This window comes from Hyposmocoma kahamanoa, unplaced genomic scaffold (genome assembly GCF_003589595.1).
Source record: "Hyposmocoma kahamanoa isolate Upper Pololo Valley unplaced genomic scaffold, ASM358959v1 224, whole genome shotgun sequence".
Taxonomy (NCBI): Eukaryota; Metazoa; Arthropoda; class Insecta; order Lepidoptera; family Cosmopterigidae; genus Hyposmocoma; species Hyposmocoma kahamanoa.
This window is the reverse complement of record NW_020653743.1, coordinates 10,160,941-10,185,757: the sequence shown is the minus strand read 5'-3', so window position 1 is coordinate 10,185,757 and position 24,817 is coordinate 10,160,941. Positions and strand designations below refer to the sequence as shown.

The following is a 24,817-nucleotide window of genomic DNA, read 5'->3' as shown; positions in this document are numbered from 1 at the left end:
CGTGCAGCGTAAAGGTATGGGATTCCCTGCCTGCTTCTGTGTTTCCGAGCACACACAACCCGAACAGGGTTGTCAACTGTCCCGTATTTTACTAAATACGCATTAATAAAAATCTACGGCGACAGAGTTCAGCAACGGGTTCACCATAATTGCATTCCTAGCTGAAATTATTTCGTCGAAAGGTTATTTTGGCAAATGAGTCTGACATCGTGATGTCCGTAACAAATGCATGACAAATTTAATTAAAACCGAATTGCACGAAACACAATTAGTCAAAATTATTTGTTGAGTGTACTTAGTTGTTAATTGCACTTAGATATTGGTTAACTTTTTTATAAATAAAAAACCCACCTCAAAATTTTGTGAAATTGCATCTATTTAACAAGTTTTACAAAAATAGGTTAACGGAAAGTGGGCGAAATCAAATGGAACCACGACTGAGGCACCCTCTTTCCAACAAAAAACGAATCATCCAAATCGGTTCCATACACACAAGAAAAAAAAATCTTCCTACTTTATATTGGTTAAAAACTAGCATTTTGTATAGATTGACGCGTAACTCAGTTTACTAATTTGAAATTCAAAAAAAACCAATTTAATGTGATCTAAAGATAACTATTTTTATAAATTTTAACAATCAAATCAACGTCACTTTTTCTAAGTAATATTAATATTTGGAAGGTGAAATAATTACAGCCATTGCCATGTTTTTCAGTTTCATTTAGAAGATGCGTGTTCATGCGTGTACACCGCCTGCCGAGATAAGTATAAACCCGACGTAATACTCAACAGGGTACACTCGATGCTCGATGTCACGCAAGAAAGCCACGCACAAGCAACTCACGACAAATAACGATCCGCTGACATGCTTCAAAAATTAGAAAAGATTGGCCAAGTAAAATTACCGTTATTTGTATTCAGGAAAAGCGTAGTCATTTAGTTATTTTAGGGTAAGCTACGAGTACCACTTTGACTCTCGCTGTGATGAGGAATTAGAAAAAAAGTCATACCCATTAAAATAATTGCGATTTGTTTTTCTTTTCGTCTGGCCATACAAACGTTGCCGTTAAAAGTCGCCTCTAGATTGACACCTTTGGGGTTTACTATTAATCTGCCAGCCTTTGTACTGAAGTACGGGTGTCTACAAAGTCGAGGTAAAAACCCAAGAAGGCTTAATCTGGACATCACAACAACTTTTTTAGTAGCAGTAGAGCTTATAGGATGAGAGTTGCACAGAGCTATAAAGCGTGCCATGGTCGGTGTTAAGCTTATAGACCGTGTTCCCAATGTCCAGATTCGAAGTCGAACAAAGGTAAAGGACGCAGGGAGCCGCATCACGAAGCTAAAGTGGAGCTGGGCAGGGCACCTGATACGGAGACAAGATGACAGATGGAGTAAGGCGATAACTGAGTGGCGTCCAAGGACTGGATACAGGAATGTCGGGCGCCCAGGGGCGAGACGGGCCAATGACATCGCAGGAATTAGGGGGCGAACCTGGATGAGATTAGCACGGGATCGTGGGGAGTGGCACAGAAACTTGGAGGCCGTTACCCAGCAGTGGGTGAAGTTAGGCTGTATATAATGATGACGAAGTAAGGGCGCTGGTGAAGTCACAGGCACATAGGTCTCGTCAGTGTATGTCTTAGGGTAGACAGGCGCAGTGGCAGTGTCCCTCGGACCTTTGCGATTTAAAGCTCTGACCGGCACTGCAACTGCTATGGACAGGCGTGTCGCTTACCACCAGATGCACTTACGTCACTTGCTATCATAAAAAAATCTTTAGTCCGTTCGATTATAGCTTTTCAAATTGTAACGTCATACCTTATATATAAGAAGAAGAGGATGATGAGTTGAGACAAAGAAGTTGGATGATGTATTTATAGTTTTTTCGAGTTTCTAGTTTCTCTCTTTCTTAAAGTTATACTTCCTCATGTATTTGTTAAAGCTGTCACCTTTTCAAACACTATTTAAATGACAGTACGCACAATTTTTGACACTGAATTATACGGGTTGTACAAGCTCTAGCTGTGACCTAGTTAAGTTTTTTTTGGTGAAATTACAGGCACATGGGACTTGTCAACTTAAGTTTCAGGGTGACGGGCGCAGTGACTGTGCCCCTCAAATCTTTGCAATTTAAAGCTGTAAGTGGCACTGTTATGGACAGGCAAGTAGCTTACCATCAGGCGCACGACTTCAGGCGCGCCCGTCACTAGATGTTAAAAAAAGATGATGAAAAGATGAGAAATAAAAATTTATTACAGGCTTAATTGTTGATTTTAAGATTACACTTTGAATGTTTGGTTGTTGATATTGCTAAGATGTTCATTAGATATTGTTTACTAGACGTTTGCGTTATTAGTTGGTACCATAGATCTATAACTCAAGAGGATTGCTAATGTCCATATTACAGAACGTAGTTCTGAAAAAAGGTCCAAATTTCGTCTTATATTCAGATGGCGCTGATCAATAAATAGCCTGGAAATAGTTGAGGATACCAGGGAAATAATAATAATATACATATATAATAATAATAATAATAAAAACGCAGACACTCAACACAGCCCCGTACTAGGGAAACCCTGTGTCGAGGGCGCTATGGATGCTCACATAGACAACCACAAATTACATCCAAACTTACGAGAGAAATAAATGTAGGCCATACAAATACTTCTCCCGGCCGGGGAAACGAACCTGGGACCTCTGCGCGGCATGGTAACCGTTCGGCCACGGAGGCAGTTAGTTAGGGAAAGAACGATCAGTCACTTAAAAACATGTATTGAGTTAATACCGCCATCTAATTTGTTAAACGTTAAGAATATTTTGCCTAAATCAGGAAAAGGCTAATGAAGTTCAATATCTTAAAAATTAACATTTAGTTTTATGCCTTAATTGAAATGCTTGGGACTAAATGGTAGAAAAGTTGAATAAGATTTATGAAAGTTTTTAAGTAAAATGGATTATGTCAACATTGACATTATTTTTTTTTATTTTTATTACTCCAGCCTCTTACAAAGGTATCTTAATTAGATTCTTTTATTAAGTCTAAATTCATTATGTTGTGTATAAATAAGGATCACCTTTGTAAGAAGAAATAAATAAATAAAATAAAAAATTTAGGTAGCATTTTTTCATGCCTTTTTACAGACAATTAACAGTTTTCCAAATTAAAAATGAATTTTTTCGAAGCTTCTCCTTAGTGACTTTGATCATTCTTTCCTTGGACTCTTCAGTTTATATTATGTATACATTATACAGTGTACTCTTTCACATCATCTTACAATACAGTCCATGAAATTTCTAACAGATGGGATTGATACCTACCCACATTTTTATTTTTTATTTTTTGTTTGTTGTTATTTTACTAGTATTATAAAATAGCAAGAATTTAGTTGATAATAGCGATACAAATAAACCACGTTAGTGTATTTTTTTGTTTTATTCTTCTTTATTATTTTTGTTTTTTATTTGTTTCGTTTGTAACTTTTAATTTATTTGCCTAAACAGTGAATACCAGTACGGTCAAACCACAATTAGTTTTTGTTACACCGTTAGCAGCCTAGATTTTAGTTTTTTTTGTATACCTATTTCTTAATAAATAAATAAAATATAAGAAAAAATAAAACACTGTAGTAGCACCCATTTATTAAAGTATACTTTAACTTGATTTTGAATATGTGGTCATTTTCTTCTTTCTTAAAGGAGGCTGATGTTTTATTATAAATAAGCGTGCTTTTTATAATATACATATATATATGTATATATTTGTATTTTGACTTATATATTTTTTTCCATTTGTTCATAATATATGGAACAAGTAAAGTACGTTGTAAATACATTATAATCTAGCTAAATACAAGACTAATAAGTAATTTCCATTTCACTTAATCTAATAAGTAAACAGACTAAAGTAAGAATTCACCCACTGGCAATTTTCTTATCATCTGTTAAGGCAAAGACACTTTTATCATGTGATCTTTTTGTTCAGTGTCACTGGCATCTATTTAGTTTCATCTTACATTTATAATATGGTATGCATTTTTAATACGGTTAAGTGGTATATGTAACACTGACGTGATTTGTAACGCAAAGGTTGAATGGCTTTTGATATCGAGTTTGATAACGGGAAAGTTTATTCGTTTCTATGGCCTGCCACTAGTAAATGTAGGGCGGAAACAAAGGTGGAAATCAGCGTCCTTGGCAACAGTGACGCTACTGCTAAAGATGCTTAATTCCACCTGTATTGCACATTTCTACCTTATATTTACGTACTAAATGTAAATATGAAAATAGATCCGCGAGAGATTAGATATATTTTTTCAATAATATCAAGTCACGGGACGAACAAGTCGTGCGCCTGATGGCAAGCTACACGCCTGTCTATAAAATTGCAGTGCCACTTAGATGTTTAAATCGCAAAGATCTGAGGGGCACTGCCACTGCGCCTATCACCCAGAGACATAAGTTGACAAGTCCCATGTGCCTGTAATTTCACCAGCTCCCTTACTCTTCAAAACCGGAACGCAGTAATGCTAACATTACTGCTTGGCGGCAGAAATAGGTAAGGTGGCAGTACTTCCCTGGACGAACTCTTTCACAAGGAGCTCCACTGCTGCTACAAGATATTTATGAGCCAATGTAAGAAAGCATTTGAACCAAACGTCATTTTTTAAAGCACTCATTCATTGTGCTGATTTCCGTGAGAAAATGAGGTAGAAACTTGAATGCTATGGAATACGCTTTGAATCAAATTTATGTGTAATACATCTTTATCTAAAATGTAGTCTTCAATTTTGTAATATGACTTTTCAATTAAAATACTTTTCATGTAAGTTTTAAACTTAGGAAATGGTAATCTTAATATACTTTCCGGAATATTATTGTATATTTTCTGGAATGGTAGTTAAACGAAATCGTGGTACCGTGAGTTTGGACTTAGTTCTAAGGTTAATATTACGGATATCTATTTACTTAATGAAAGAAATTATGTATATTTTTACGGACATATTTGAGTAAATGTACTCAGTCTCCTTAAACTTTTGTCTGAGAGAAACCCAAGAACCTAAACCGTACACAGAATGGATCGCTCGTTATAATAAATGATTAAATGTACGTGTCATATGTATATTTTTGATAAATTATTAAAATCACACCTCTAACTCATAACTATATTCCTAAAGCAAATAGAATATTGCAACTTTTCATTATATTTTATGAACATTCATTCAAAAATACCCACATCACTCAAGCCAGCTGCGAAATAATATTAATGTCACTTCACTTACGAGGCTACAACGGCACAAATGTGTCGTTTGCTAAGGTATTCTGGGGTTGTCACTTTGTAATATTGGTGTTAGCTATTTATTTAAAGCAAGCAAGCAACGTTTGCTATAACTGTCATTGCAAGCAATCGCAGTAAAGTTCCAATGAATACAAAGTTACACGCAAAGTTATAAGCCAGATGGTTGAATTTTTCGCAATTATGTAACAATTTTCGTATCTTTTGAGAACGATAAGATTTTTTTAAGTTCAAACATATTTGTTATTGTAAATCCTAAATAGTTTACGAACGCACCCAAATTAGACAATAAAGTAACTCAGAGATGGCGCAAACAAAATCTTGTTTTTCTACGTTTTTACCTACCTACTTTTTATGATTTAGGTGCATACATATATACATGTATATCGTTTACACACAGAAATTTTTATTGAAAAAAAAAAACAAAATGTAACTTCAGGTTCTGTCATGAATCAATTAGCGCCCATAAATTATTGTGTTGTTTATCCGACACAGTAAAAACATATTTAAAAAAATCGCAATACTCGCTAGTCAGCGAACAGTTTCAAATGGATTATGTGGGCCGACCCCGGCGGCACTGCAATGCCGGGCCGACCCGTGACGGGAGTGGAGCGAGCCCCGAACATCCCGTCTGGTCACAAAAATCAGTTTAATATACTGGTCCCGCATTGCGGGAACTTTCAGATATTAAGCTGAAAAGAACAGATACTACACTTTGATCTTAGCCAAAAGGCCGAGAAGCGATACCAATTCAACACTGTACTGCGGTAGTCATTCGTCGAGGGAAAATCTTAACACCGCGATTCAGAAATTAAGTAAAACAGGTCAACGCCATCTAGCGACATTCGAGCGAAACTAAACTGTAAGTACCTACCGCAAGTAAGTTGCGATAGTCTACCAAGGTCGTGGTTACATTTAGAATTTGTAATGTGGTTTTATGATCTTGATATCTCTATCACCGACCGTGACTTTGAACTTTTTGCTTAAACAAATCAAGCAATTACATTGCGGTTTTGGTAAGCCGTTTCCGTCGTATGTTTGTTTAAAATTGGGTTGTGAATCGCAAAACTCAGTTGTTTATGCTTAAATTTAATGTTTTTTTTTTATTATTATTTTCGATTACGTGACACAAGATTAGCATGTTATAAAATATGAAGTGCCTTGAAGTTGTAATAACTACGAACTACTTATTACTCGTTTGTTTTCCATTTCATACTTTTCACGGTTTAATATTGAATGCGAAGTTGGACTAATTGATTTGCATTTAGTACTAAGGTTTCATCAACATTTATATGTTGAATGTCCTAAGAATGTAACAATCCTTGCGTAACCTAAACAAATAAGCGTATTATTTTCATTACTGTCAGTAATGTGACCAGTGAACTCGTTCGTCACTCCGATCCATTCTTTCTTTGGTCCTCCTCTCCTATTAAAAACATCCATGTACAAATGAAAAATGCAATAAATATTCCTAGGTTACCTATCAGTAGTCCAAAATGACATTTTCCAGAAATAACGTTTGCCGAATTTTCATAACCTCGAAAGTAATTTTGAGAGGAAAATATTTTTTCTTTTAAACATAACCTAACCGAACCTAATCGTGCCTTTGCGATAAACATCCAATATATCTTAAAAGAACAACGGTTTCGTTACAATTCGGTTTTAGGTGTAATGAAAATTGGAACAAACGTTATATCGGAAAAAAAATTTAGAGTTTGTGATATGTTACCATTCCTGGATATTAACCATTAGTGCAACTACATACTCCATTACGTACCTAGAAAAGAGAAAGTTTTAGATTTTAAGACTTTCTTCTCTTAAGTCAAAATGGTGAGAAAACGGTAACCCGCTACCAGTCATTTAGATTTTACTTCATTTATTTATTTTTATTTTATTTTATTAGGAACAACAACAGCTATTAATAACGATTTACATTAAATATTTTTAGGTAAAGCTAGTTAGCGCAAATTACAGTTGTCCGTATTTCCATTTTCAAATATCTAACTTACGGTAAAAGTTTGCACCTCGAAAAGAAAAACAGCAAACACAAAAGTACCTGCAATAATAAGCATAGCAAAAAAAGTAAATGCAGATGTGAAGTGTGCAATTCAGACCTAGAAAAAGCGTGCATTAAAAAAAATGTCAATAAATAAATATACACGAAACAAGAAAAATAAACCTATTCTGTAAGTGGTACACCCGCACTGATTTTATTTTGAAGAAATTGTAGTTGTTTTTTTATAGGACACAGTTATATTTTTACTTTAGATAACTTTGTTTTTGGTTTTTAACGACTTCTTTGACGTTGGGAGAATCAGGCATGGTATGCTGAAGGCGCTGGTTCAAATCTAGCCGGATCGAAAGTATTTTTTTAGCGTTCGATCTTTGTATTAATAATTATAACAAACTAGTGGAGCGATTTCACAAAAAAATTGTATATTAAATGAACAAAACATCGTATTATTCATTACACCTAATATTACAAGCTTTTCTTTTCAGCACTAATACCAAGAACAAATACTCAAGAGGATCGCTAATCTGCGTACGGATACGGATTGTAAGCGCGTTTGCGTTCGTATTCGCTCTGAATCCGTATACAAATCTTGTCCAGTCGCATGTGCACAAAGTCCAATTCGAATCCGAAAAAATACGAATATCACTAGTACACCTAGAAATAAATTGATCACTGTGACATTTCGGGCCACCATTTCTCGGATTCGGAACTGGGGGTCTACTCTCGATCTCCGTTCGACATCCGTCCGAAACAATTACTGCCAAATAAGCAATACTTTACCAAATGATAAGACACGTGATGCGAAAAAAAGCTTCATACTTGATACTTGTCTTTTAATTTTGTCGAATAGTACTTATTTGACAGTAATTGTTTCGGACGGATGTCGGACGGAGATCGAGAGTAGACCGCCTGATACGAATCGGACGTAGTGCGCAAATGCTCTACCTCTGAAAAAGGTCAAAATTCCGTCTTACATCTAGATGGCGCTGATCAATCGCCTAGAAGTAGGATATCAATTAATTCCTCTTTAATATGAAATATTAGAAGTCAGCTTTTTTCCTGGTAATCTTATTCAAATATTGATCATGAGCTAAAATTTTTTTTGAACTTTGACAAATATGCGTGTCAACAGATAGCATTGTGTGTCACAAACTAATTTATAAATTACCGCTTCCTAATATGGGTAGATGCAGCTAGTCCTAAACAAAATAAAATAATAGCCAGTACTATCCAAAATCTACGCAATAAGCGCCATCTACTTCATTTGTTTATTATCACTAGAAATTGGAGAAGCTTTGACAAATTGCAGCTTGTCAATGTAAAAGAAAAATTAGTTACAAAAAATAGCTATTTAGTACTCGCGACATCTGGTGTACCAAGAGGTACTAAATACCCAACTACGCTGTATTGTATCGCGATTAGCAATCCTCCTGACTTCTTGTTCATGCTAACACACGTTTGCTTATGATTTTTCATCTCCTAAATTTCTGTTGGGAACTTCGGAGCAAGCAGTTAAAAAAATTTATTATCTTTTTTGTAACGTGTTTGGAAACTGAACGATTCTTAGTAAGTTTCTAATTACTTCTGTATCTGTTAGTACGTGAGTCATGGAGCCCCCTAGTGAAGAACAATACCCACTAATTGGAGCAGGCAGGTGCTTGACCTGTCCCGCCAACAATTGTGTAATGCAACCGAGCGCTCGCGACGTGGTCGAGAGAAAACTGCAACTAGGACGGATGGAAATTAACACTTCATTTCGCTTGTGTTATCATTTCTAGGAAGCAAATATATTCACAAAACAAGACTGAAAATTTGAATTCATTCAGTGCGTTTCAAGAGACCATTTCATAGTTTTAGTTTATTTCTTTCAACATTACATATTTTATATAAATACAATTACATGCCATTTTATACTACTCTTCGAAAAGTGAGTTATTATAACAATGATTCTGTTCTACTAGTTTCGTTTAGTACTGCAGAATCCTGCTATAATTCTCTGGCCACACAGAAGTGGCCGCGGAAGCGTTCCGGGCGCGGGAAATTCATATGAACCATGCCACACTGAAACTCGCGACCGCTGTCACATAAAGTCGTACATTATAAAAATTCCCGCTCCCGGAACGCTTCCGCGGCAGCCTGTGTGGCTTGAGCGTAAAGGTGCCTACGATTATTTGACGATCGACACGGGAGATGAAACAAAACGAGTAAATCTGCAAGCTTCAGATGATCGACATCGTGTGTTTTGCCGACCAACATGTGTGGTCAAACAAAACGAGTAAATTTGTAAGAAGCAGACGATCAATGTCGTATTTTTTAATTGCAATTGAATTTTTTAAATCGTCAAAAAAATCGAGCAAATCTGTGCATACCTGTCGATCCATTAATAAGATCATTGCTCGGAATAGACGCCTTAGTTGACCAATTCTATTTTACTCTTAAGAGTCGACACTACCTTAGAACGTATTCAAATTTTTCCCGTATTTTTTTTTTGCGTTTTTTCATACGGTTCATTTTGCTTGGGTTGAGCGGCAGAGACTCTGGATTTATTTCTTTACAAAACGAAATTAAAGCCATTTGAAAAATGTATATCGTATATTCTATTTAGTTCAGTTGATACAAAGAAAATCATTGGTATATGTAAAGTACCTATTGAATACAGCGGTTATCTTGTAAAATTTCGAGGTAAGTTTGTGTTTTTTTCTATTATGAAAATGTTTAGGAATCATGTTTTCACACCGAAAGTGATTGATTCAGCACTTGTACTGTTATGAATCAACCAAAGGCATTTGAAGTTGTTCTTGAAGTTTCGATCGGCTTAAATATATTATTAGTTTTGTTCGAATGGAAGTCACGAACTTAACACACTATAGGATGTAACACTTTGGATTGTATACTTAAATTTTCTTCGACATATCGGTTTATAAGTATTTATGCATCCCTAGTGAGTGACAGTTGATAGCACAAACTTGGAAAGGTGTCGAACCCCTAACTTTTCTTCTGAGACATGCGCCTACTATGAGCTCCTATAGCAATCCTAATTAAGTCCTAAGTTAAATTGCCTGTCAAATCACAAGTACAAGGCAGTTTGTGTTGGCCGTTCAAAAGTCGTTCACCTTTTTTCTCATAGTAAAATTATATCATAACGTGCCATTTGACGTGAAATTTAACGTCTCAGCTGTCAAAATAAGCAATTTAAAAAGTTACTCTTTGTAACTTACTCTTGTTAGTTTTTACAAAATTTTGGATTTAGTTTAAGTTACATCACAAGTTCAGTTTCTAAATTCTTTTTATCTTTTTCATTTTTTTAGCTTCATGTAGAACGTAAAGTAACTTTTAAATTGCGCCAAATTCGAGTTCAGCACAATATTGAGTAGTAGTAAAATTTTTCGTTCTTCGGGACAGACTACGGCGTCTAATTGGCCATACTGCCAGATCTTAAATTGAAATTTTTCTTCAATAGTTTAATTTTCTGACATTTTTCGCTGGAAATTGTTATATTTTTATGGTGGCCAGTTTTAAATACGCACAATATTGAATAAAACGTAAGAATAAGTATAAGATGCGCTCAAATTCTGTTTTCAAATAGCAAACATTCATTCAATGATAATGACAAAACATAATAAATATGGTACGATGACAACAAAATTATTTTAAAAAACATAATGTTTCCCTTTTTGTGTACAATTGTTAAATAATAATAATTTTAACAATTTATTTATTTTCTTCCCCAATGAAACTTAAATCTAAGAACGCGCATAAAATGTAACGCTTTAATTGTGGACGACTGGTTGCTCAAACTAGTAAAGTTCTGTGTTTTGGGATTAAGACAACTATTTTTCCAGTATTATGATTAATTATATCTCCATCTTGCTCTCTAAATGACAGCGTTAGAAAGCCAGTGATAATAGTTAATAGCGGACTTAACACAGACTTTACAATCGCGCATGATAAAGAACCTTTTCTTTGAAGACCGCGCGATTGCTCATCAATCGCGCACTCCAACACGCGCCAGTTTCACGCGGTCTATTTTGCGCTATATTAGCCTTTACACGGACGCTCTTTCCGTTGTAACAAAAACGAACACTAGCAATCGCGCGCGAAAGAACGTTAGCTTAAAACATTTCAAACGGGTAATCGCCCTCGATTGCGCGTGCAGGCTTTCCCGCGCGCAATCCTGTACGCTCCTGATCACGCGTCATAGAGTGACTGTGTAAAGGGGGCTAATGTCAAAAAAGTGAAACTCATAATCTTGTAAACTGAACTGCACGGACAATGCTGGTTCATTATAAGCTTACAGTACCTATAGGCTTTCTGGGCTATCAAATTAAATCAAAACTTTCTCATTCAAACAATACGAAGAACACAATCAAACAAAAGCTCAAGCATTAGGTTTTGTAAAGCGAAAAAAATGTATTGTATAGTATTAATAGCACAACACAGGACGTCTCACAGAGGGAAAGTACCGTAAATATCATAGATAGAAAATTTTACTGAAGGAAGACTTAACTTTGATTTTAAAGACAATTCGAACTGCTTTCAAAGATTTTTAAATATTCGTCAATCTGAACCGGTAGTCGAAGCCCCAAATGTGGAAAAAAAGTACCTGTAATTTTACTATACGATCAAAAGCCTCAATCATAAGTATTGTTTTCTTCTAAATAACATAGCATCTTAAATAAAAAGAAGACCATGAAACTGAACATATTTGCTTGATTCGCTAAACAAATTAATTACCGCGTGAAAAATAAAGCACTGTTCACGTAGGTAAATGGTATAATCGTCGGCTAAATTTCAAAACTTCGTAACCTCATTTCTGGACATTCATCGTTTTTTACTCTTCAAGCGCAATATCGGGCAATTTGATTGTCGTATAAAATTATTTATAGTAATTCTGTTTTTTGTGCCTACACAAAGATCACATTAACGGAGGTACGAGGTTTAATGAATTATTTGTTACCCAAGTGTTCAAGACTGGCTTAAACAGAGGTTCCCAAACTTTTTTGTGGTATGTTTTCACGTGTCTTTTTTCTTAGACCCCCGCTTTTATAATCCGGATTTCTTTACAAATTCATCAATTTCAAATGTATTTTTGACAGCTGATGCAGTGCTACTCAATATGATAAGTTTAACTGTAAAATTATAAAAAAATTTGTTGCTAATATTATATAATTTTATATTTTATATATATTTGTTTTTGTGGTATAATAAAGTGTCTACATACTTAGTCAAAAATTAACTCACACTAAGTTTTTTTACATTTATCTAGTCGAATATAGCTCCATATCTTGTTGTGGAATGTTTACTTTACAGTTTATTTATATGACTTATAATAAGTTAACAGCATATCCAACTTATACACTTTTGTTCTAATATCGCCTCAAGAGCACCGGAACCAGATCCGTCAATGAGTAGCTTGATATGCTGCCGTCCTTAAGTAGGTACTATCTGTATAATGTCCACGACATGCTTAATGCCGTGTATCTACAATTAATACTTTATTGCACTCCCAAAAGTTTACAATGTATCAGGTGGACACGTTTAAATTAGATCTCTTGGGACCCTTCAGGGGACAGCAAAAATGCACAAAGAGTTACAATTACCCTTTGAATCAAGTTAATACTCAATCCAATATCAAGTTAACGTTTTAACATGAAATAAAATCTCTAAAAAACCATACAACAAACAAAATACAATTTACAAGAAGACAATTCTTATATCTCAAACAAAACTATTCTAAAACTGTACTATTCTTTTGAAAGATATCTATAATAAATGCAATTGACAAAGGAAATAAAATATCAATATATTAATATATAACCCCTACTTTTTTATGCTGGCATGGACCCCTTGCAGATTGGCGAGCACCCCTAGGGGTCGAAATAGAAACCACTTTGGGAATCGTCACTCTAAATAATTTTCTTACATTTAATTTGGCGTTATTTGTGTTCTGTCCGTACGCTACACAAGTCTCAGGAGAAAACTACAAAAACGTTTCATGGGAAGATTTCTTTGTCACATTGTTCAACCGTTTTACTAATTTTACATCAAGCTTTTGTGTTATTAGAAAGCGAGTTAATCGTACCATATCATCAGCGATAGCAGTAAAAATGAAATTGTCGGTAAGTCTTTTAAGTCACTTTTTATGTAAATGTTTAATCTGTTACTTTAACAGTAGTCAGTTTCTTTTTAAAGTAGTTTAATGCTTATTGTTGCGCATGCTTTTAGGTCTTAACGCCTCGTGTGGTTTAAATTCTTTTGAACTTTAACTTTCACATTTAAATTTTAAATAGCTGGTATAACAATTATAAAGTTTTTATTGAACAAGAAAATCAGTTAATGATTTTTGAATGGCATCGCTGACACTTGAAATACAAAAGAGGATAATCATCAGAAATGTAAAAACGAAATCGAAATGAACCAATTTCGGCAGCTTTCCAAAAATGTTACTTACGACTTTGGTCACTTTTATTATTAAGGATGCCGCATGTTCACGCGAGCAGATCACGCGATCTTAACCTGTACTGTAACTTTGTGCCTCCACTGGTCATAAGCGAAACACCGCGCTGAAAGTTATCGCTACTTCGGTCAATGTTTTCAGCCTCCCGAGGACAATGCTTCAGAGTGTCGTTTTTGATGAAATTTTCGATCTTTAAGAGATACCAATATTCGAACACGTCCGAGACCATGGACGTTGAAACACGTCCAGGACGTCGAGGAAATTAAAATAGGTTTTATATCAAATACTGTGTGAAAATCGTGAAAGTTTAAATTAAAATATAAATAAAATTTGTTTTTATACGTGATTAAGTCCCGAATTTGAAATCAAATAAAAGTTTTTTTTATTTTCAAAAGTCATTCTGCATCCACCTCTTTGTATTCCTGATTACAATGAGCCCCTAGTGTTGTTACGTCTTTTTGTTACAATCTGAATATACATACTCGTATTAGAGGCAGTTATACCACAGGGTCATTCATCCTTAATACACTTACTTTACAAATCAATCAAGACAACAGTACAATATCCCGTATTGTTATTGTTACCATTTCCAAGGCACCGTAAGCACATGGTATACACTAAGCTACTCACTAAACAACACATGATGGTCTAACTGTATTGTCTCGCCCCGCTGAGCACGTAAACTGGGGAAATGTGGGTAATAAATATTGTTGCTAAGTGTCTCGATTTTTAGATGTCCTAAGTGGGTCTTACCGTAACTACTGCAATACATTTTTTGTTGTACCCAAATGAGATATTTTCTGAGATGTTTTTCAGTTTTCACTGTCATATATACAAATAGTGTTAATTAATTATCAAACCTTTTGTAAATTATAATAAAAATGTAACTAACATTATCTTTGGTATTGAACTGTTATTTTTACATTTTTGTAAAATTACTCCACTAAATTTAATATTTAAATTCGTCGATCCGGCCGGATTCGAACCGACGTCTCCTAGCAAACCGTGGCAGACGCTATGCCAACTACGCCAGGGCACGAACCAGCGGATCTCATGAATTTTTCCAAGTGCTTATTGTCGGATCTTTGTATTTGGTTTTCACCGGCTTTTTTAGCCCTAACGACATCAATGAGAAATCTATGAAAGTATTTCGTCACCCAGTTAGGTAACTTTACAGCTACCTGTCTTGGCTAGAGATGTTGCTATTAACATTATCTTACTAACTTTTTTCTGATACCAAGTGACTAATGGAGTAATAAGCGACATGCCTGTCCATAGCAGTTGCGATGCCACTCAGAGGTTTTAATCGCAAAAATTTGAGGGGCACTGCCCCACCCTGAGACATGAGTTGACAAGTCCCATGTGGCTGTAATTTCACCATCATCCTTACCCTACAAAAAGTTACAGCGGTATATAGTGTCAAGCTGAACGTGCTCTGAATTATACCAGTATTTTTGGGAAGTTATTCGATCATGGACATCCTGTGTATAGATTAGCCTTGCAGTTATTTACCTCGCGAAATATCTAAAAATAGAACGCCAATAGAAATAACCTAACTACAAGTTCGCGTGTCGAATAACACTAACAAATGAATTAACGAAAGTTAATTCAACCGGCACATTTCACTTTTATTCTGGAAACAGGTTTCCGATGTTTTTAAAATAATTATCGTGTTAGTTTATTAGGAAAACATTGGTTTTTAATGAAGTAAGGAAGAGGTTTGTTGTATTTGATTTAACTTCGCACGTTACTGTTGTGCGTCCGTGATAATATTGGCGCGAACAAGTGACGTAGTAATTAGTGTACATACGCCCAAAACTTGGGCGCTTTCCGATTTCTTCTGATCAGATCTGACGACCTCAGTGGTCTAACTATTTATAGTTTAAGCGGTTGCGGTAGTGGATGCGGAAGTCCCGGGTTCGATTCCCGGTAGAACCAACTTGGGAAATTAACTTTTCTAAATTGGTTCTGGTTTGAGTGTTCTGGGAAGTGCCCCAGATTGAATACCATTGCTGTGGTACTTATAGTACAGGCAATTCCCTAGTTTGAGACTTAACATTAGATATCACTGTTTTGAGATGGTGACTAACTTTAGTGAGAACAATTCTAGTTTCACTAAGTCGAGACATATATATCATCACCTCTAGTCCTAAAGATTAAACTCTAGTCAAAGACATCAAATTGTAATCATAGAGATCGATTCTAGTTCTAGATATCAACTCTACGTCATAGAGAACACTCTTTTATAAAGTGATTGTTCTGTTACAACTGCTCTGTTACAAAATGCTAATCTTGGAGCGGAGAAGTGATTAGTTTACAAATGTTGCGTGAAATGGTTTCCAATGTCTTTTGATCAGATGTCACTATTTTGTTATAAAGGTTAACTGTACTCGTAAAGGTGAACTCTAGCGGGGACAACTTTAGTTACACAGAGACATAGTCATTACCTCTAGTCTTAAAGATGAATTCACATTCAAATGCTGTAAAAATAAAATGCACCAATTTTATGACGTAGGAGGAATTGATACCGACTACGTCATAGAGAACAACTTACACAATGCTAGTTCTATTACAAATACTATAAAATGATAAGCTTGGAGCGAGATTACCTCTAGTGGGGACAACTTTAGTCACGCAAAGTCGAGAAGTCTAGACATGGTCATTACCTCAAATCTATGGATAGACTCTAGTCCATGTATCAATTGTAGTCATCTCTAATCATATAGATCAAGTTTAATTCTAGTTCTACATATCGACTCTACTTCATGGAGAACAACTCTATTACAAAATGGCGAAATATGATTGGAATAAATGAAAATGCTATGTCACATTTTCGGTAGGTGCGGCGGTAGGTTAATAAACTTATGGGCGTGACAGTAAATAGTGAAGGCTTCTATGAAAGGTCAAAGAAGCCTGAATTAGATCCCAGTATGATACAAGGGAAAAAAGCACTGCAGCGAAAAACGCAGTTGAACTGATTAAAATATAACGTAATACAAGACACCACTACGCACACAGGTTGACGATTTCGATGTCCTAGTAATCGGCACGACTTTATCCGTATGAACGTGGGTTTTCAGGTTACATAAAAACTAACTTAATTACGATAAGACATGTACGAAAAATTCTAAATTGCATTCTTATACAATAATGAATAAGTAAATTGCAAAATAAAGTTTTTTTTTCAATACTTCTCAATATATGATTCATAGTGTTTTTTGTTATGATAATTGCAGAAAAATTCTTCACTCATTTTGTACATTAATGCAGGTTACAAATATTTCAAATTTCTCTTTAGATAGTATATATTTCTTTGTAACCGACTTCAAACAAAAGGAGGAGGTTCTAAATTCGAGTTTTCTTTGTTTAATGTATGTTACGCGATAACTCCGGCCTTGTGAACCGATTTTGTTGATTCTTTTTTGTTGGAAAGACGGTACCTCAGTATTGGACCCATTGAAATTTTAAGAAAATATTCCACCTTTAGGGGTGGCAAACTTGGGGATGAATCCGGTTTCGCGCAATTTCCGGAAACCGATTTCAATGAAACTTGGCAAATAGATGTAATTCCACGAACTTTTGAGGCCGGTTTTTTTTAAAACTTGTGTGAATGAATTGTTTTTTTTTATGTAGTTATATCATGCACACTCATATAGTAGATTATATTATTATGAATTATATAACCTGACGAGCAATACTATAGTCAATATGTTTAGGTACTTAAGTAAATGTAAACAATCTTGATACATCTTTCTATTGAAACGTATACTTTACAAATCCATAGGTATAAAATAAGGCATGCAATTTCATATGAAGCTAAGTATTTGTATTTCAAGGTAAGTAAAAATCATTTTATAAATATATATTTCATTAAATAGACATCTCAAGATTGTTTACATTTCGTTAAGTACAAATGGACTATACGATTTTACCATCGCATTATTTTGAATGGAGTACCCTAGGGCATCAGCGATTGCAAACAAAATAAATGCTGTCAAATTTCGTCGTACCGCGTGTCGTAATCGTGTAACACCCGCTTGAACCACTTAAGTTTGAAGCTCAACAATTGTTACATCATCTGTGCGATAAGGCGGGCGTGTCTACAAAATTGTCAAACAAAAGTCGATCTTAGGGACAATAAACTTACTTGATGATGCCATCCTCGATGTATACGTCAGCGTCTTCCATTCCGTCATCGTTGACGACTCGTCCATTTTTTATGAGCAGTCGGTTTTGAGAACTCTGCAACAAATAAATACCATATTATACATGGATGCGAGCTGGGGATGCACGATTTTTTTCCTTTGAATCGATTTTCTGGATCATAATGGATCGCATGCTTCTGAATCGATCCACAGAACGGATCATATTCTCTTGAATGGATCTCATAAAAATCGTCTCATTATTATCGAGTTCTTAGGTGTTCGCGATTGTTACATATAGGAGGTGAAACTATTTTTCCGGATTAAAATCGCGTATATTTGTTTTTTCAAACAAACCAACGTTTCAGGCGCTTTACATGTCCCATGGTCACGGTTGACTGAGGTGGTACAGTCATCAACCAGTTATGTCTAATAAAGTTATTAATTAAATACTTTATTTTTAATTTCACAAAGAAACATTCCATTCCAGCGTCTATGTACGCTGCATTATGTTTTACAAATTATTTTATTTTAATAATATAAATTTTTATTAAGGTAAATTTAATAATAATTAATCATGGAAATTAGAATAAATTAAAACACACGTTTTAATATTAATTAATTATTATAAAGAAAATTATATTTTTGACAGCCCTTTCGGCGGTACAGAAGTAGCAACAATTACCAATTGTTGTAGACTTATTGTACTTATTTATTGCCAAACTACTTTTCCTGTAGAACAATATAAAATAGGATTAGCCTTACGATTCAGTAGCGGTTCAGAAAGAGACTTCTAAATACAATCTAGATGATTCCATTTGCCTTAATGACGAATCGATTTTCTCAAAAATCGAATTTAAATTAATCGATACACAAAATCACTTGAATCGATCGTCATAAAAATCGAGTCGTAATGTGCGTCCCTAATGCAAACAACGCCGGGCCAGCGTTTATGTCCAGCAGTGGACATCTGTCGGCAGAAATGATAATGATATGATTAAATAGTTTAGTTAGTACAAAATTTGTAGTCTATATTTATTTTTTGCTTTTGGTCTGATTTGTCTTATTTTATGTTGTTTTTTTTATTGTATTCTTTATTTTGTTTATTGTCTGTGTTATCAATTTTTGTTTTGATTTTTGTATCTGTGTTGTGACGTTTCAATAAATGTCTATTCTATTCTAAATGTGTATTGACACAAATCGCACCCTTGGTGTAAAAAGATCATATCTACAAAATCACAACTTTTCAGAACAGAGGTTTAAGAATTTTACGAACGAAATTAGTCGAAACTTTTTTATCCATAAATAAGGATAGTTATAAAACTTCACATAAACATAATTTGCTTCATGTACTTGGTATTATTTTTATGCCTTTCATGTGATAGAAGCATTTTAAACATGTGGTTCAATTATATACCAAGAGCACTTTATATTTTATATATTATTGCTTTATATGTATATATAAAATTAAAAAGACATTTCCGATTTTTTTTTATAATAACGCACACACTTATAGCCCCGAACTAGGGAAACCCTGTATTGCGGGTGCTATAAACACGCACATAGGCAACCACAAATTACAACCAAACTCACGAGAGAAATAAATGTAGGTCATACAAATATTTCGTATGGTAGACCGTTTCGCGTTACCACGCGAAACGGTCTACCATATCGGTCTACCGACCAGCATGGTAACTGTTCGGCCACGGAGGCAGTTAAAAGTTGTCTACATTTAACTCATCTAGTTAAAGATGTCCTGTGGCCTGAAGAACTAAAAAAATGACAATACATTTTTTACGCGATTGCTACAGATTTGATTAACATTGTCAGGTTCAGATTACGATGCTGGCAATGTACACATTTGAACTTGTCAACATCGACTGCAATCACGCTTTGTAATTTCCGCTAGATTTTAAGTTAGGTATATAAAAAAGTGATTACGTTCAAATCGCTATGTAAAACTATTTTTCTAAAGTACACCACCCCGTTGCGAAAGTGGAATACATTATTATTTTCACAATTTTATTCCACATTGACTTATTTCTAAAACGAGGCAAAAATTTTTATTATCATAATAATGTTTGGAAACGGTATTAGGAGGATGGAGAAAGTGTGAAAAAAAGGCGTGGAACAATGCGATATGTTTTATGACGAAAAATCTATTATTTATGATAGAAGATAAAAAATCTCATTCGCTAGTGTTCATTGTTCTGAATAGTAACGTTAAGAAAATTAAAAAAAAACAATTATAGTAAGTAGGTAGTACAATCAATAACGTACTCAGCTTAGACTTTGGTTTTTAGAAAGTACATAAAAACCTGCATAATAGTGGCATTGTTTTTTTAAATACTAAAAAAAATATAAAATAGTAAATGAAACTACTTTTCTCGGACCAAAATCGTTTAATAACTTGTTTTCTCAACAAACCAAGGTTTCGAGAACTTTACAGGTCCCAAGGTCACGGCTCACAGTCAGTAAAGGGTTCGAAAAGTTGGTTTGCTTAAATAAAAAAGAAATATACGCGATTCCTATTTGAAAAAATAGTTTCATTTCCTTTATGTAATTGCGAAAACCTAAGAACTCAATGAGATTCTAGATGTACATTACATTTTAAATATACATAGAACCAGGAAACAACTCAATTGCATCGTATATCGCGTACAGAACATTGCCTATGATTTCTGCACTAGGCAAACCCAGTCTCGCAGGTAATCAATATATTCTTGTTGGTGATAAAAAGAGCGCTAGGAGGAATTTAAAACAGAGGTGTAAGTACAGCTGAGCGCATTGTCTACTATGCAACAATCTTTGACAAATAAATTATTGCACATCCACCGTCTTGAAGCGTTTATGCCGAGACAGAGAAATTCATCAACATCCTTTCTCTAGATATCAACATGTTGTGTTTAAATTTTCCAGAAATACTACAGACTGTGTATTACTACATACTACATGTCCATATTTGTTACATTTAGCCGATTTGACAGAATTTCCTTGTTTTCTGTTTTATTACTACACATGGAATTCTATACAGTAACAAAAAAGTACAAAATATGTGCGACCATTTTAGTATAAGAAACCAAATTATTGTTTCACAAATTCGAAATATTTTCTAGCCAATTTTTTTGTTATGTAAATCACGAGCGGCAATTGAAATATGGTCACCCTGTTTTTAGCCAACAATGGCCAAGCTGGTCCAAAGCATGTTGTTGAATTCCAGAAGTTTTATAATCTACGCTTCTAAACGAGGATAAACAAAAATAATGTGCCAGACGGAGACACCAATTACCTGGTCTCAAGCTAGGAAATTCCCTGCACCATGAGTACCAGAGCAATGAAATTCACTCCGGGGTCACTGTTCGGAACACTCTCACCAGAACCAATTTAGAAAAGTTAATTTCTTAAATTGGTCTTACCGGGAATCGAACCCGGAACCTCCTCATCCAGCGCCCATAGTGCACGTCATTGGGCCATCGAGGTCGTCAAAATAAATATCAATAAATATCGTCAAGATAAAGTCATATAGGTGGAAATATAAAACAACAGTTTGGTCTCTTCGAACAATTGTTGTGGTAGTTAAAGTTACAGTACAGTTGCATTCGTAACGAATAGCTAAATGCGTTCTGGGCCTAGTCCAAGTTCATTTAACGGATGTCACGTACAAACTACTTTAGATTTAACTGTATGCCCAGAATATCCTCTGTCCACAGATTTTGTTTTGTCACATTCTTGTTCGAACAAAACCAAAGAACACTTGTTATTCTAAGGGTGAAATATTACTTTGGATAAAAATACACGCACTACATATTAGGAAAGTGTGAAAATAATATCTTATACAAAGTGACTTCCTGATATTTCCTGATGGTTTGAATTCAAAATTAGAACTCACTTTAATATTAATCCCAGAAACGGTATTGAGCGCCACATCAACTGTCATTTTTCAAATAAAGAACGTAATTTGTAAGTCGAACGCTCGATTAACTCTAAATTCGAAAATTTTGCTGTACAATTTTTCTTTCTTCAATGTCGACAAGGCGACTGCCGCGCCGTCCGCGGAACACTGGCTGAAACTGAAAATGTGATGCCGAAAATAGAATGGATGTCCCCCTCACTTTTACCCGAGTATGGGTTTTCACGCACAGTAGAAAGTAGATAAAAGATCGACGCACGATAAAGAAGGAATTTAATCGTTTGAAATTTTTAGAAGCCTTTGCTCAATTGTAAATATTTTCAGTTCATTGTTGATTCGGTCTCTTATCGCGATTTATTATCTTTAAATAATTTAGATTTCACCAATTTAGTTCAGTAGAATAACTATGTTTTATACAATTTACTGGTAGATTATTTTACCTTAAACAAACTAGTACCCGTTAACTATTCAAGATTTTATAATTCGTATGGTACGCTAACGAATTGCATGCCAGTTTACAGGCAGTTGTAAACATTAACCTATAATTACGTCCATCTAAAAATATCATAAAAACAAAAACAACGCTTGCTAGCATAAAAATAATTTCCCATCGTCATTAAGAGCTAGAAAAACCAGATCGAGAGAAAAGCGCGCGAAAGATATGTTGAATAGACTTTCTCAGTCGATAAAACAGTATCGTGTTATCGACGTGACCTGTCAATTGAGATACGAAATGCTTTTTTTAAACGATCGCAATTGCAAATGCAATTTCCGCAAAAAGTGTAATCATAATAGCTGTGTGAAGTCATTTACCACGATAAAAACTATATAAGAACGGTAATTGTTGCCATAATACTTTAAACGTTGACATGTTGCTGCAAGCCTCGACATAGTGTACGCGCAATTTCACATTTACAATAAATTCATCTCTATGCTTCTTTAAATAAGACGGTTTAAAATTGGAACTGTAAATATTTAATAACGCAAAACATATCCCGAACACTTTATGGGGACTAAAATCACGTAAAATATTTTTTTAAGAAAGCGTGCGAATATCTGAGGTCCATAATATTCACACATATTAAGTTACTTTGAGCATATACGTACACATAAGTATCTTTCACATATATTAAGTTACTTTGATCGAGTTCATAAATCTAAGTATCTAAATCTTTCTGATAAAAAAAATCCAGCAATGAACTAAGTAACACTTTAGTAATTCTAAGTGGGTACCTGCGAATACTAAATTAGAAATTTAAAAAAAAACCAAAACTCAATATTTATGTCAATGCATTCGGGAGCCATGATGTGTGGCATCACAAATACGCACAGTTAAGGAAACAAACAAACAGTTAAGGAAGTCAAAATAGACAGGCCCCACTTTTTTCTTCGGGTGTTAAAAAAACAAAAATCGATGTAAGTTGGCGACTGGCGTGACTTGGAGGTAATCAAGGTAAGCCACTCAAGTATTTAAGTATCGCATGCATTTGCCTTAGTCCTTTTTCTTTTTGTTGGCAATTATTAGTTATGGCAAGAAAATGGAACGAGGGTCAAAGCCCAGAGGTACTTATGGCATAGCCCTCACTCTTCAACCGCCAATAATAGAGGTTGTCAGTTAGCTCTTTGAATGTCTTCTTGTCCAGAGCAAATGCAAACAGCTGTATCATTGTAGCGCCAGGACAGACACAAATGCCATAAACGTCAATTCTCTGATGTTCTGGAGCGACATCTGGCGTCTTCCGTATTTGCGTATCATTATGGTCTGCAATAAAAGATAATGGCTATTGCTTTATATATGGCTATGACAGGAACATGACATTTCTCCGTTTCATGGTCGAGATATATCTTAAATTTTATTGATGCAAAACGCAAACCAATAGATCCACCAATATATGATTCCTTAATCGGACATGGGACTTACAGGAACAATATTCTTAAGTACCTATCATATGTCAGATATTGGCGTTCGATACCCTTCCATTCGGAAAAACAGTCAGACAGCTTATTTGCTAATTTGCGGTATAGTGATAAGTTCATAGAACTCCCGTAAGTAAACGACATCTTCCAGCCCCTATAGCATGGCTACGCATGATAGTGGCAACGCGCGCGATAAAATTGAAATAAGCGCGCGCTATTGGTTATCTAAATTAGATCTGATTGAGACAGCCAATAGCGCGCGCTTATTCCAATTTTATCGCGTCTAACATGCGTAGCCATACTACGGGGGCAGGTTTGGCAATCTAAGCAAATGTATATCATAGCATAGCACATAGAAAAATTCATAAGGTCCGTTGGTTCATTCCGTGGCTTAGTGTCTGGTACGGTTTGCTAGGAGAGGTCGGTTGGAATCCGGACGGATTGAAGGTATCTTTTGTAAGTGTTCGACCTTTGTATTAATAATTATAACAAACTAGTAGAGTAATTTCATAAAAAATAAATTCAATTCAATAAAAAAATAATTAATTACAGGTAATAGCGATATTTCTAGCCAGGGCTGGTAGTTGTAAAGATATATACTCGGGAAATCCTGTGTCATACATAAGCAACCACAAATTACACCCAACTCACGAGATAAATAAATAGAGAGAAAGATGGCGCTACGGCTAAAAAGTCGTTGAAAACTAAATACAAGGACCCGATAAGAAGCACATAGAAAAATCCGTGAGTTCCGCTGGTTCGTCCCGTGGCTTAGTTGGCATAGCGTGCCAGACACGGTTTGCCAGGAGACGTCGGTTCGAATACGGCCGGATCGAAGGAATTTTTTCTAAGTGTCCTTTGTAATAATAATTATAACAAACTAGTGGAGTAATTTCACAAAAAATAAATGAATATCAAGACAATAAAAAAAAAAAAAAAATTCAAATGTATATCCTCAAAAAAAATATATAGTGAAGCCCTACCTCATCGGTTTGGACATGGTGGAATATGGCCTTATTCCTTCGCTGTATGGTATAAAACTGGCTGATTTTCTTAACTCGACGTAGTAGCTCGTATTTTG

The 24,817-nt window shown here is 35.0% G+C and overlaps 1 protein-coding gene and 1 non-coding gene across 3 annotated transcripts in view; both read right to left on the bottom strand.

Moving 5' to 3' along the window:
- The window catches only part of LOC113228268 (dihydropyrimidinase), a 105,883-nt gene that overhangs the window by 41,309 nt on the left and 39,757 nt on the right, over positions 1 to 24,817 (bottom strand). For both annotated transcript variants that reach the window (XR_003310290.1, XM_026461533.1), the window contains exon 2: positions 17,915 to 18,009. Coding sequence is in view for 1 of the 2 variants with exons in the window: in XM_026461533.1 (XP_026317318.1) it covers positions 17,915 to 18,009 (95 nt within the window). In the remaining variant the exon portion in view is untranslated. The remainder of the gene's footprint in view (positions 1 to 17,914; positions 18,010 to 24,817) is intronic.
- Positions 5,849 to 6,041, bottom strand: LOC113228297. Its single transcript, XR_003310292.1, has one exon. It is a non-coding gene; the product is annotated as a U2 spliceosomal RNA (small nuclear RNA).